Source organism: Geotrypetes seraphini, chromosome 1 (assembly GCF_902459505.1).
Source record: "Geotrypetes seraphini chromosome 1, aGeoSer1.1, whole genome shotgun sequence".
NCBI classification, from domain to species: domain Eukaryota; kingdom Metazoa; phylum Chordata; class Amphibia; order Gymnophiona; family Dermophiidae; genus Geotrypetes; species Geotrypetes seraphini.
In genome coordinates, this window is record NC_047084.1 from 453,202,248 (window position 1) to 453,217,002 (window position 14,755).

The 14,755-nt window shown below is 46.3% G+C and overlaps 1 protein-coding gene across 5 annotated transcripts in view; it reads left to right on the forward strand.

The window, feature by feature from the left end:
* LOC117348929 (semaphorin-3F-like) overlaps positions 1-14,755 on the forward strand; it is a 216,932-nt gene that overhangs the window by 176,037 nt on the left and 26,140 nt on the right. For all 5 annotated transcript variants that reach the window (XM_033921591.1, XM_033921611.1, XM_033921621.1 and 2 more), the window contains exons 14-15: positions 4,532-4,573; positions 13,476-13,633. In XM_033921591.1, coding sequence (XP_033777482.1) covers positions 4,532-4,573; positions 13,476-13,633 — 200 coding nt within the window. The remainder of the gene's footprint in view (positions 1-4,531; positions 4,574-13,475; positions 13,634-14,755) is intronic.

The following is a 14,755-nucleotide window of genomic DNA, read 5'->3' on the forward strand; positions in this document are numbered from 1 at the left end:
CTAAATTATAAGGGGGTTATGGTGAGATATATAGCTGGCACCCTTTATGTGAAGTTCACAGCAGTGCCCTCTAAGGTGTCCCATTGCTCTGTTGGGATGTTTATGAGGCCAGTGCATTACTATGCTGGCCCCACTCACGTCCAAATGGTCAAAATTAGGACGTTTTCAACATAGCTGTTTTTCTGATTGAATATGGGGTCTAAAGTTAGACGTCTTTTAAAAAAATTATATTTGGACATCCAGCAGTTTGCCATTCGAAAATGGCAATTTTTGTTCCTTCAACTTTGGGCATTCAGATGGAAACGTCCAAGTTGGACTTAGACTTTTTTTTTAAAAATGCCCCTCAGTATGTACATGTGAGGAGGGGGGATTCCTGTGTTCACTGAAGTCAACAAACAGGCCTCTGATGTAGAGAGCTGCACGGGAACAGGGACGACGGGAATCCCGCGGGACCCGCAGGGATCCCGCGGGTTCCCCCTTCGGGTCACGGGGATCCCGTGGGGATGCCCCCTAGGGTCGCGGGGATCCCGTGGGGATGCCTCCGAGGGTCGCAGGGTTCCATGAGGGTTGGATGCGACGCTCATCTTCTCCCTACCTGCCCTGCCGCAGCACTTAGCCGATCGGAACAGAAGTCTTCCACGATGTCAGCGCTGACATCGGAGGGAGGGCTTAAGCAAAGCCCTCCCTCCCTCCGACGTCAGCGCTGACATTGGGAAGACTTCTGTTCCGATCGGCTGTGTGCTGCGATCAGCAGTGGCGTACCAAGGGGGGGCGGGGAGGAAGGTCCGCCCCGGGTGCAGCCATAGGGGGGGTGCACAGCCAGCCAGGTCCCCTTACCTTTGTGGCGCTTCCTCCGACCGACCAACAACAAGGCCCGGTCCGACAAACCTCTCTGCCCTGTAGCCGCGAATCTAAATTACTTTCTTACAGCAGCTTCAATACTCCAGCTGCTGTAAGAAAGTAATTTAGATTTGCGGCTACAGGGCAGGGAGGTTTGTCGGACCGGGCTTATTCTGTTGTCAGTCGGGCGGGGAAGCGCCACAAAGGTAAGGGGCAGGGAGGGAGAAAGGGAGGAAAGGTGGAGTGGAGAGGAAAAGACGCTTAAGGTAAACTGAGGGGGGAGAAGGACGCTGAAAGCACTGGGGAAGACAAAGGGGGTGGAGAAGGATGCTGAAAGCACATGGGGAAGACAAAGGGGTAGAGAAGGACGCTGAAAGGACATGGGGAAGACGGGGGGAGGACGCTGAAAGGACATGGGGAAGACGGGGAGAAGGACGCTGAAAGCACATGGGGAAGACAGAGGGGGAGAAGGACACTGAAAGCACATGGGGAAGACAGAGGGGGAAGAAGGACGCTGACAGGACATGGGGAAGATGGGGGGAGAAAGACACTGAAAGGAAATGGGGAAGAGAGAGTGGGGAGAAGGACGCTGACAGGACATGGGGAAGATGGGGGAGAGAAGGACACTGAAAGGAAATGGGGAAGAGAGAGTGGGGAGAAGACCCTGGCAGGGAAGAAGACAGAGATGCCAGACTATGGGGGGAGCGGAGGGAAGAAGATGGGTGCCAGACCAATTTGGAAGGGGGGAAAAAGGGAGAGGCACAGTAACAGAGCAAATGGAAGACGCAGAGAGAAGAGAGATAGTGGATGGAAGGAATTGAATGAGAACATGAGGAAAGCAGAAACCAGGCAACAAAGGTAGGAAAAAAATTCAATTTCTTTTTTTTTTTTTTTTTTGCTTTAGGATATATTAGTTGTGTTGATAAAAATTTATAAACATTAAATGCTCTGGTAGAAACCCGTTTACAAAGTATGTATTCTTCCCAATTAATATTTCCAAATTAATAAAGTCTTTTTGCTTATTTGTAAATGGGTTTCATTTAATTCAGTAGCATAATTAAATGAAATAACTATTTCTGTAGTTTATAGGGACGGGTGGAGACAGAGGGATTCCTCGCGGGGACGGGTGGGGACAGAGGGATTCCTCGCGGGGACGGGTGGGGACAGAGGGATTCCTCGCGGGGACGGGTGGGATTTCTGTCCCCGCGCAACTCTCTACTTTGATGTCATGGCAACAGGGAGGCTGTCATGTGTGGATTCCTCCCACGGCAGCTAAGAGAGCTACCATTGGCTCTTAGAGTAGAGAGCTACCATTGGCTCTTAGAGTAGAGAGCTACCATTGGCTCTTAGAACAGAAAGCTACCATTGGCTCTTAGAGCAGAGAGATACTACTGGCTCCTTTGAAAGATTCAGAATGAGTTTTTTTCAAGCCTGAGAAGAGTGTAGACAGAAACAGAACTGCTGTTGGAGTGAGAAGGGGAAGGAAACAGTTTGGAGTAGGGAGAAGCAATCCATCTCTCTCTGGTTAATAGTTTTGTGGGAGCTGGCAGAGAATTTCTCTAAGCAGCTGCCTACTTCTATACATATAGCTCTGAGGATCTTTGTCCCAGAACCTGAATGTACTGATAAAGGGGGTAATTCTGTTTGTCCTATTTACCCTCTTTTTACCTGATAGTGTTCTTCTGGCCTGCCTCCTGTACACAAAACCAGCCATAGGGTACCACAGGAGGCCAGGGGTTACATAACAACCCACTAAAAATAAACATAAAGTAGGAATGTGCATTTATTAGCACACAATTGGATTGGTAAACATGTCTTACAACGTCTAGGGCATAATATTCAAAAGAAAAAGCTGAACTTCTAAAATTTTCAGCCAAACAGGAATTTAAGGAGCATAGTTATCTATGTGGGCTATTGTAGGGACTTGTTATTGTACTGTTAAATCTCTGAAAAATATTTTACAAAAATCAGTAATGCACGACTTAACATGCGTAAACAGACAAAATACTGAAAACACTTTAATGCATTTCTGCGGTAGCCTGTTCATGCATGCTAACCGCTTAATGCCCCTTAGTAAAAGAATCCCCAAATTAGCATAAACCTTTGAACAGGCCATTAGGGCCAGATTCTATAAACAGCACCTAAAGGATAGGCACCAAGAAACACAGCACATAGTGGATGACAATCTTGACTTAGACGTCATTTACAGAATCACTCCTAGCAGTGCCTAAATTGGACTTTGGCGCCAGTAGTCATCAAAACCTTAGGCGCCCCCTATTTATGCCAGGGTTTTCTTGGCCTAAATACCTGTGCCAAAGTCTGGTTTAAGCGCTGACATGAACAAGATCCGCTCCTAACTATGCCCATTTTCTCATAGGCACCTCGGTCTATGTGTCTACCTGGAAGTTGTGGGCACCTACCAGGTTAGGCGCCTCTAATGTAATTAATTTTTTTTAATTGTTTTTTAATCACAGTATATCAGCGCCGATTAAGCCTATTTGAATATTATGCACTATTTTGATCATTTTAGTGCCTCTAATTATTGGCTTTTAACTTTTTTAGTTTTATTCAACTTCTTTCATTGTTTTTTTTTTTTAACTATTGTAAACCGCATAGAATTTTACGGCCTTGCGGTATATAAACTGATTATTATTAAGTTAGGTGCCTAGATAGGCTAAGCGTGACAATCTAGGCGTCTAACTGTAGGCATATTTTATAGAATCAGGGCCTTAGTGGACACAAAATCAATTTAACTCATGTATAATTTGCATGCATTAAAAAATTCTTTTTTTTGTTTTCAAATTCTTTATTCATTTTTCATCTTACATCAAGTACACAATATTACATCCTTTGAGACTTTTGCACAATCACTTGAAATTCGTTCAATTATCATTTTACATACATAAATTTATTCCCTCTCTACCTAAAAGTTGGGGGGGGCGCGGGGGAAAGCTGAGTAAACTGAAAAGTTTGGCCTCTGCATTTCCCTATATGCAAGCATCAGGCCATTGAAACTGTTGCATAGTGCCAATGTCCAGTTGGCAGTGTGCACTCTGGGGCCTTCCAATCTGATGCTGTACGGATCCCAAAATGTTTTACACTGCTCTTGAGTGTGAGGGAGAATCAAAGGTAAGGTTTGCCAGATTTTCCTTCCGGAAAATCTGGACCCCTAGCCCTGCCCCCCAGGCCCGCCTAGTTACGCCCACCCCTGCCCTAATCCCGCCCTCAGGCCCACCCTAGCCACACCCCTGCTGCCTGCTCTTGTGAAGGCAGGGAGGAAGTCCGCGCATGCACGGATGCTACGTGATGATGTTACGTGCACGTGCATGACATCATCGTGTAACGACCATGCATGTGCAGACTTCCTCCCTGCCCGACACAGCTTTTCAAAACCCGGACAAAGTGCTGGGTTTTGAAAAGCCATCCAGAGCCCTGGACATGTCCTCAAAAGGAGGACATGTCCAGGGAAATCCGTAGATCTGGTAACCCTAATCAAGGGAAAAAGAAGTAAAGCTTGTGTACTCTACCACTAATTTATCTCAGGGTAAGGAGAACCCAGACATGCCTCAGTATGCTGGTGTGTGTGTGTGTGATATGACTACTTGTATCTCTTTTTGCTATTTGCATGAGTGATTTTGTATGTGCTGATCTGCAGGGTTCACATTGCTATTGTTTTTCCTTTTCTTTGCAGGTACCTGCTCCTGTGAAGTCTCTTAGAATTTCTTCTAAACGGGTGAGAAGAATGTTTAGTAAGGAAGGGGGGAATGTGGCAAAGGGTGTGTCAACCATATGTTGCATAGACATTTGCATGCACTTTGGGCACGATTACTGAAACTGCTGCAGGCAGCCCAGCTACCTCCCACGGTTGGCGGTGATCCCGGATATTCAGTGCTGGGGCCATATCTGGCCATTGGCACTGACTATTAGGGTTGTTCAAAAAACTTAGGGCTCCTTTTACTAGGGCCTTAACGGGTGGAATAGCGCGGGCTAAATTGCCCCACGCGCTAGCCGCTACCGCCTCCTTTTGAGCAGGCGGTAGATTTTCGGCTAGCGCGCACTATAGCGCACGCTAATCCGGTGCGTGCGCTAAAACGGCTAGCGCGGCTTTGTTAAATGAGCCCTTAAAGTTGGAGAAACTTTCCTAATTGAAGTTTTTCCCATGAATTTGCATGTGCTCGATCACAAAATATTTTTTGTACGATTTTTTTTTTAGGCCCATCTTGGGGTTTGCTTAAAGCCGGTGAATATAATCACCACCAAAATCTGCTTTTTTCCCTTAAAATCTGCTGATAATTTTGATAATGCTGTCATTAGAACCTAACGGATGTAGCGGTATATAAGAAATAAATTACATTACATTATGCTCTGGATGTAGATTAAATTTGTAAATATAAGTAAATCTGACATTAGACATATGTGAAAGAATTGGGTTACAATATCATACAGAAATCAGATTCATAGAACATCTAACTATTTGACTGTCACTTGGCTGATTGGGCTTGTCTGGGCAAGTGTGAAATCAGCAGCTGATCCGCTGCCTGAGAAATGCTTGTGAGCGCCCCCACCTTTACTCAGACAGCAGTTAGTTTTAGCTCTAGGAATGTTCTGGCATGTTGCATGGGCAAGAAAGACTTGCTGTATCTAGTGTCGGCACCTATATAAACTCAATATCGGATAAGTGTATGTTCACTTTTATTCAAAGCAGTGTTTGAGTTTTGCTGTGGTATATTTTAATTTATTTATTTATCATTTTAATGCATCCTATACAAGATGTTTAAGAAATACAGAAATATATTATTCTCTTAGTCATATTACATACCAAGAATTGAAATTTAAACATCCATATAAATCATATAATACAGTCCACAACTTGAGGAGAAGAGACAAGATGAAAGTAACACCCCTCGGGAAAGGGGAAATATACAAAGGAAACTGAAAACTTTAAGAAATGGAGCAGTCAGATCTTACCTATCCAAAATAAAATTAACCGCATTATTATTAACCTGTATCATTCGGACCTAATTGGGCAGGTTCAAAGAATATATATTTACTTCCCTGATAGGAAATAAAACATTTACAAGGAAATCGCAACTGAAAACTTGCCCCCAAAGCAATCACCTTTGATCTATATAACAGAAATTCTTTCCTTCTGGACTGCGTCCACCTCGAAACATCAGGAAATATATATACCCTTTCCCCCAAATAGGAAATCTGCTTTAAATTGAAATATAATTTCAGCAACATCTCTTTATCCTGAAGAAATACCAATGAGACCAATAAAGTTGCTCTTCCCTGAATTTCAATATCAGAAGACTGCAGAATAGCAGAAACATCTAATTGAACATTTTCATCCGCTGTAGCTTTTTCTTTCTGCATTTGTTTTATATAGTAAATTCTTTGTATCGGGGGAAGACTTACTTCAGGTACCTTTAAAACATTCAACATAAAGTTCTTAAAGAGTTCTTGAGGAGACATAAACTTGGCAATCGGAAAATTAAGAATCCTCAAATTTAAGTTTTTCTGCTGATTTTCCAGGTTTTCAATCTTCCTCAGAATCATCATTTTTTCCTGTTGTTTGTTTGGTAATCAAATTCTTAGTCTCTATTGTTGCTTTAACCAAATTTTTTAATTCAACTTGGTGTTGCTGGGTAATAGTCTCTAAGGAGCTTATCCTGGAGGTAGAATTCTGAGTCATAGTAACAAAGTTAGAACATACCAGGTGAAGATTCTCAATTGCAGACCAAATGGAGTCCAGGGTAACAGCCTGTGGTTTCACCAACGGTCCAAGGAGGGGGACATCAGCCGACCCAAGCACGGCTCCTGCTCCAGCGTTGGAAATCTGGGCTCCTGCAACCTCCCCACCGCTGGTCACCGACGGCTCCTCTACCCCAGAACGCTGCCTCTCCAACGTCGGGATCAGCGTGTCTGCTGCGTGTTCGACTTCCGGGTCAACTACGGAGAGAGAGCAAGCCTCACCCCACACTCCGGGGGAGTCCTCCCGCCAGCTCCGCTGCAACGAAGATTCTCCGGGAATGGGAGGGGTGTGCGGTCCTCGCGGGCTCAGCGAGAGCGACATCTCGCTGTCCAAGCTGTGGATTTCCCGTTCTACAGCAGCGGAAACGCCCGATGTGGAGGTAGGGACTGTGTATGCTGTTATCACAGTCTGCCTCGGCGTCGAGAAGCCCGGGGTAGGTGGAGGGATACCCCTCGGTTTCCCTCTTCTTTTAGGCATAGAAATATCTTTATTGAAAAGTGAAAATGAAGAAATTTTTTCCTTCAGAACGGGAGTGCTTCTCTCAGCGTCCTGCTCCAGACGCCATCTTGTCCCCTGCTGTGGTATATTTTATAGTCAAATATATTTTAATGAGCTCAGTGGGAAAGTACAAGAGCAAATACAAATACAGAAAACAAGCTCACATTTTGTCATTGTAAAACACAAGTAGAAACCACCTCCCTCACCCACACCACCCCGAAGCCCCAGGGTTTCTCTATGGCGTTACAGAGAGAGGAGACCAACCAAAGATAAATGACAGGAAACCCCAATCAATTGATGTAGCCCAAGGTAAATGTAAGGTGCCATTCCCCCAATCCCCCCTCCCCACAACCCACCCCCATCCCGAGTCCTCCAGCAATCCAAACCCACAGCATCCAAGCAGGAAAATAATGAGTCAAGTTATGAAATGCAAACAACAAGTGGAGAGAATAGTCCAAAACAGCAGGTCAGCAGTTCAGGAGGCGGCTACGGGCCACCGGAGTCATAGTGCTCCAAAAAGGCTCCCAGTTACGCTGAAAATTTCGACCCAGCAGAGAAGAGAAATCTGTAACATCCCTTCGCTCCCACAGCACAAGGGTGATCATGCGACATCACCAGAGGGCATAGTCAGGTCCCTCCACGTCCAACCACCAGAGCAGAATACACTTAAGAGCTACCATCACAGTCCACCGAAGAAAGGCAGCAGTCCCTGACCTGCGAGGAGTGAAATGAATAGGGAGTCGTGTTCCCTCTAAGCGGGCGGGTGTTGTGAGCAAACTTTTTTCACTGTGAGCTAAAAATATCGGGCGCCAGCAAGTTATGAGCCAAATAAATATGTTGCTTTCTACCACAGAACTTCCTTACGTTTGTATGGAATCTATCCCCTTTCAACTTTAGAGAGTGCCCTCTCGTTCTCCCTGCCTTAGCTACTAAGTCTATTCCCTTCAGTACCTTGAATGTTTCTATCATGTCCCCTCTCAATCTCCTCTGCTCAAGGGAGAAGAGGCCCAGTTTCTCTAATCTTTCGCTGTACGGCAACTCCTCCAGCCCCTTAACCATTTTAGTTGCTCTTCTCTGGATCCTTTCGAGTAGTACCGTGTCCTTCTTAAAGTACCAGTGCTGGACGCAGTACTCCAGGTGAGGGCGTACCATGGCCCGGTACAGCAGCATGATAACCTTCTCTGTCTCTTCAGTCCAGCATCTGCCCCTTCCATTCACTGTCTGTCTTTCCCTGCCATCTCTCCTCCTGCCCCCCCCCCCACCCCCCAATTTGGTCTAGCATCCATCATCTTCCTTCTGTTCCCCTCATGGTCTGGCATCTCTATCCTTCCCTCCCCCCTGTGGTTTTTAGCATATCTCTCTTCTCATTTCCTCCACTCAGATCTGATCATTCTCTGCTCTCTCTTCCCTTTTCTTCTCTGGTCTTCCTTCTCTATTTTCTGCCTCCATCTAAATTAAATTCTTTCTTACTATTTAGTCCCGTTTCCCTCTTTTCACTGTGTCTACACACAGCTTGTCACCCCTTTCCCTCACCCCTCCATTATCTTACTATTTTCTTCCCCCTTTATTTATCTCCTCCTTCCATCCAGTATGTGTTCTTTCCCCACTTCCATTCAGCATCTGCTCTCCCTTCTCAACTGACATCCATCTGCCTTCTGCTCTCTCTCCCTTCTTCTCACTTCCATCATCTGTCCCCTTCTCTCTCTCTCTCATCTCCTCCATTCCATCATCTGCCCCTTCTCTCTCTCTCTCTCTCTCCCCCCCCCAACTTCCATCATCTGCCCCCCTTCCCCTCACCTTTGTGGGTCACTTTCTTTCCCCTGAGGGTGGCTCATGTCACAGGGGAAGCTTTGGCCGAGCAGAACCGCTTGATTGACAGTGGAACTTACTTGATTGATGTCGATGCTGGGGCCCGTTGCCGTTTGAAGGAAAAAAAAAAAGGTGGAAAAAAGGAACCTGTAAAGGCGAGAGGAAGGGAAACCTCCAGGACAGCTGCTTTTTGCCCTCCTTCAGCGGCCCAAGAGTTCAGACCAGCAGCGGCAGCTCTGTATGCTTTTAACTTCGGCACAGAGCTGCCCCTAATCAATAGTTTAGCGCGGTTTCATGAGGCAGCCTCGGGGCCTTTGATAGCCGGCCCGCTTCGATGATGCGATGTGGGCCGGCCTAGCAAAGGCCCCGAGGCTGCCTTATGAAACCGCGCTAAACTATTGATTAGGGGCAGCTCTGTGCCGAAGTTAAAAGCATACACAGCTGCCGCTGCTGGTCTGGAGGTGCGGAGACAAGGCAGGAGGCAAACGCGATGGAAGGCAGGAGTCCCGGCGAAGGCAGGAGTCCCGGCACAGCGACTGCAACAGGAAGTTGCAAGTCAGCTGACGCCGGCCTTTCGTTGCGGCGGGGACCGAATCCTTTGCGGACCGGCAAGATTTTGTTTGCGGACCGGCGGTTGAAGAACTGTGCTCTACACTGTGTGCGCTGTGACGAGAAACTTGTGCGCTGCGAGGTAATATTTTGTGCGCCAGCGCACCCCAGCGCAGCTTAGCGGGAACACTGGAAAAGCAACAGAGGGGAACGTCTAATAACAATTTTCCAAATGCGTTCAACAAATAGAAAAATAGCTTCCCAAAAAGACTGAACAATAGGGCAAGTCCAGAACATATGATGGTCTTGGGGCTCAAGGATCTCACGTATGAAGAAAGATTAAAAAAATTGCGGCTGTACTCACTTGAGGAAAGAAGAGAACGGGGAGATATGATTGAAACATATAAGTACATCACGGGACACATCGAGTCAGAAGATGATATCTTCTGGCTCATGGGACCCTCGACCACCAGAGGGCATCCGCTGAAAATCAGGGGAGGGAAGTTTCATGGCGACTCCAGGAAGTACTTCTTCACCGAAAGAGTAGTGGATCATTGGAACAGACTCCCACTCCAGGTGATAAAGGCCAGCAGCGTGACGGATTTTAAGAGAAAATGAGATACTCACGTGGGATCTTTAAGGGAGTAAATTCAGGGGAGGGGATATTTGGAATGGGCAGACTTGGTGGGCTATAGCCCTTTTCTGCTGCTTTTTTCTATGTTTCTATGCCCCAAACCCGCATCAGGAACAGTGTGCTATATTTTATACAGTAGTACATTTCATTAGTAACTGAGCATGTCAACTAGAAGTGGAAAAGCCTATGTAGCTAAAGATGATCCTAGTTTACCAAATTCATCATCTGAGATATCCTCAAGAAGTGAATTTTGGCTCATTGGACACTTATCATCTTTGATTACAGAGTCTAAGTTGCCTACCTGCAGACAAGTCATGAAGTTTTGGGTTTGTTTGGGTTTTTTTGCATCTCTGCCATGATCAGGAAAATATCAAAATGAGCATTTCAAATGAAGAAATTGCCTACAGCGTTGCTGACATTGTCACTGTATTTTGGCATTATGGTCCACATCAAGACAAAGACCAGGCAGAACTGTCTGCTGGATGTTATGGCTCTCTGGAGCAGTGTTTCTCAACTCAGTCCTGGCGTACCCCTTTGCCAGCCAGGTTTTCAGGATATCCACAATGAATATGCATAAACTTGATTTGTAAAACAAAATTTAAGGGGGAACTGGAGAAAAATATAAACACAAAAACTAATAACCTCCAATTCAAACGCTGAAGCAAAAGCTCAAATCTTAACTACTTTTGAGCTTACTACTTCTGAGCTATGAAGGGGAACCTAAACAACTCATTAGTTCCCCTTCAACATTCTATCATAGACAACCCTTGATGTTAAACGGTAAGATGATTGAATGATAATTCAAAAAAGTGCAAGCCCCACTTATCTTTTGCTTCCCAGCAAACAAGCTTGATAGTGTGATGCAGGCACTAGTGAAAAACTTCCTCCTTGAGATGCAAATCTATCTCATGCATATTTATTGTGGATATCCTGAAAACTGACCTGGCTCCGGCTCTTGAGGACCGGAATTGCTAGAGGCTAGATTGCTCAACAGGGAGCAGGAAGTAAAAACCCTCTGGCAGGACAGAATGAAGAGGCTCCAAATGTAGCGGCTTCCAGAAGGGAGGTCCTGAGTCAAGAAGCCTCCTGTGGAAGGACTTGGGTTACCAAGTGTCCAGGAAAACCCGGACATTTCCTTTTTTTAAAGGATTGGTTGGGTTCCCAGATGGACTTTCCAAAACCCGGCAGTTTATCCAGGTTTTGGAAAGCTCTGAGCTCTGGCCACGTCTGGAGGGCTTCCAGCAAGCATGCGCGAATGATGTCACACATGCTGGAAGCCCTCCAAATGTGACCTGGAGATCAAGAGAAAAAGAGATGTGCTTTTTGGGCAGGGATCTGGAGGCAACAAAGGCCAACGTTTCATGATTCAAAAAATCATTTCTTCAGGGCTATATGGTGAAAATAAGGCAAGAACTAGTGTCTACAGAAAACCTGGGCATTTGTCACTCAATGTTTGTATCATACATTCTTGAATTTCCTTTGGAGTTTTCTTCTGCAGGAATAGGAACTTCATGATGGCTCAGAGTTCCACACTTGAAAATTCCACACTTTTTGTTGACATGGTTCAATCAATAATCTGAAATAATGTGAAAATATAGCATTATGATTCTGCAAATTGGCACTTTGCAAAATAAAATAACACTCAGAATTTAGGAAGTTGGTTGGGATGAGAACTTTTCAGCACCCCCTCTTATTGTCTTACCGTATTTTTCGCTCCATAAGATGCATTTTTTTTCCCCAAAACAATGGGTGGAAAAAAGGGTATGTCCTATGGAGTGAATACCCAACCTCCCTCCCCGTTACTTTATTTAGATCTTCCGGCGGTCCTGCCCTTCCTTCCGGCTGACTCCTGAACTAGCTAAGGTAGGCAGGCCCCCCCCCCAAACTCCCCCATACCTTATTTTAGTTGGTCCAGCTGAGCATCAGAGCGGCCCAAAAGGCAGCCATTGAGCTTTTCACATGCTGCCTTGTTCTGCACCGCTCTGTGAATGGCTGCAGCCATTCACGGAGTGGTGCAGGACAAGGCAGTGCACAAAAAGCTTGCGCCTGATTTTTGGGCTGCTCTGATGCTATTTAGCTCAGCCGGAGGGAAGGGTAAGACTGCCGGACCAACTAAAATAAGGTATGGGGGAGTTCGGGGGGGACCCTGCCTGCCTGCTTGCCTCAGGGTGGGGTGCCCTGCTGGGGGGATGGAGAGCCCTGTCTGCCTGTCAATAGGCCTCTAGGCCTGCCTGCCCTGTCCCTGCCCACCCTGTGCCTCTTCCCGGCCTACCACTAGACCACCAAAAGGGGGACAGAGTACAGAACCTGGCAGGGAAGGGAGACAAGGTGCAGAGCTTGGCAAGTAGTGTAGGGTTGGGTGCAGAGCCTGGCAGGGAGAATTTGGTTGAGAATGGTTTTTTTCTTGTTTTCCTCCTCTAAATCTAGGGTGCGTCTTATGGTCAGGTGCATCTTATGGAGCAAAAAATACAGTATATGGATAAAATGTATCCATTTAGCAGCTCAGGAAATTTAAAGTAAAACTCTTATACAGTGAACAATTAATACTTAACACGTGGTAAATGGTGTATGATTCACTTTATTTGCTATACTGCCACTCGTAGTTTATATCTAGGCAGTCTACAATTATAAAAATACACATGTGCTTTTTGGTATTAACCCCCTGATACTTTGAGGAAGGAAAATTCTGAAAACAGTTTCTAATAGAAAAAATGCAGCTGCAGAGGAAACTGCATCCAATATGAAAGTGAGGTAACAGCAGCGTGAGATACATGTGGCCTGCTCTTTGAGTGGAGACTGAAGGGCATGTATACAGTGTATATGTTCATACTGAGTCTTCTAGGCTTTTTTGTAAGAGCTGAGTACATCATCTTCCAGGACAATACTAAATAACCCATATTGATCATGTCACCTACAGTTGGAACTGAGTTAGCATGGTTATCCATGGGGAAAAAAACACATTTCCTTATTGTCTCTCCAGACCAGTCCAGATGCTTGAGTATATGCTCTCCTGCCAGCAGGTGGAGACAGAGCTACTGAATTACAACAGTCGCTATATATGAGTATTCTTTGCTGTTTAAATGTAGTCAGTATGTTCTCAGTATCCAACAGGTGGTAGGTTACATATTCTGTGCTGTCTGGACAATCAGGTAGACCGAGATTAAATTTTATTTATGTTTAAAAAATGATACAGCATTTTTGGCAACCCTGTTTCTAGGATAGCAAGAAAAACCAGCAGGAGGACACATTACCATTGAGTAGTAGTGGGGAATACTGAGAGTATTCTGAGAAAATTTGAGCTGGTATGTTACCAGAATAGGATACAAGGGAATTGTCTGAAGGGACTAAACTTTTGCTACTTTCTGTTGATTGCATGCCCTCCTACTGCAGCAACAGCTGTACGTCTCATCGGCCACTGGTGTCACACAGATGACTCTCCATCGCTGCCCCATATATGGACAGGCTTGTGCTGATTGTTGCCTGGCTAGAGACCCATACTGTGCCTGGGATGGGGAGTCCTGTTCCCGTTACACTCTTGCCTCCAAGAGGTAAGTGACTGAATCCAAGGAAGGGGGAAAACACCCTGCTCTCTAGTTTTCTGGTTTGTGAGCCTGTATCTGCCTTCCCTCTCCATGCAGACATAGCTCAAAAATAGAAGCAGACCATAAGAGAATGGAACAGGTATGAAAGTAAGACTCTGATCCTTTATTCTGTGATGTGGCAATTTGCTCTGTGCTGTCTCATAGAATATTTGATCCCTTCCCCAGCCCATCTCTACTGTGTTCTCTAACATACTCTGTATTATCCCAGGACAAGCAGGCATGATATTCTCACATGTGGGTGACGTCAGATACGGAGCCCCGATGCAGACAGCTTTTTCAAGCAAACTTGATTGAAGATTTTAAGTTTGCTCTGCTGCTCCACGCATGCGTGCCTTCCTGCTCCACTAGAGGGCGCATCTTCCCCTCGTGGTCTCCAGTTCAAATTTTTCCGCTGAGCCTAGAAGTCGTGTATTTTTAGGCTCTGCCCCAACTGCCTTTTAGCACCGCGATTTTTTCTTGTTTTATTGATTTAGTCGCTGTGCGCGTTTTTTCTGATTTTTATTTATCTGTTCCTGCTTCATTTTGACCGACCCGGAGGCTTCCGGGTCGCCGCGGCCGCGTGGCTACTTGGGCCGCGGCCAGTTTCATTTTCTATGTCCCGGCCTTTGACCGGCTTTAAAAAGTGCACCTGGTGCGAGCGGCTTCTTTCCATCACAGACCCGCATCGCCGGTGCATCCTCTGCCTGGGGGCCGCCCATCCAACCGACTCCTGCCCCCAGTGCGCTACTTTTCAGAACCGGGCCCTCCGTCGAAGAAAAGCCCGCATGGCGGACCTTTTCACCGCCGACCAACCCACTACCTCGGCCTCGAGGTCGGCCCCGGCCTTGACCTCGGCCCCGAATACCTCGGCACCACCCCGAGACTCAACCCCGAAGACCTCGGGACAGCAAAAAGCCTCGGCTCCGAGTAAGTCTCCTCTTCCTTCTTAAGGTTCCGCACCAGCGAAGAAGCCAGCCTCGGGGACACCGGCGACGCATGGTGGAAGCCCCATGCTTTCAGCCCCGGCGAAGCCTTCCAAGCCTTCGGGCCGTGCCTCCACCACACGGGAATATCTGATACGAGGTCGCC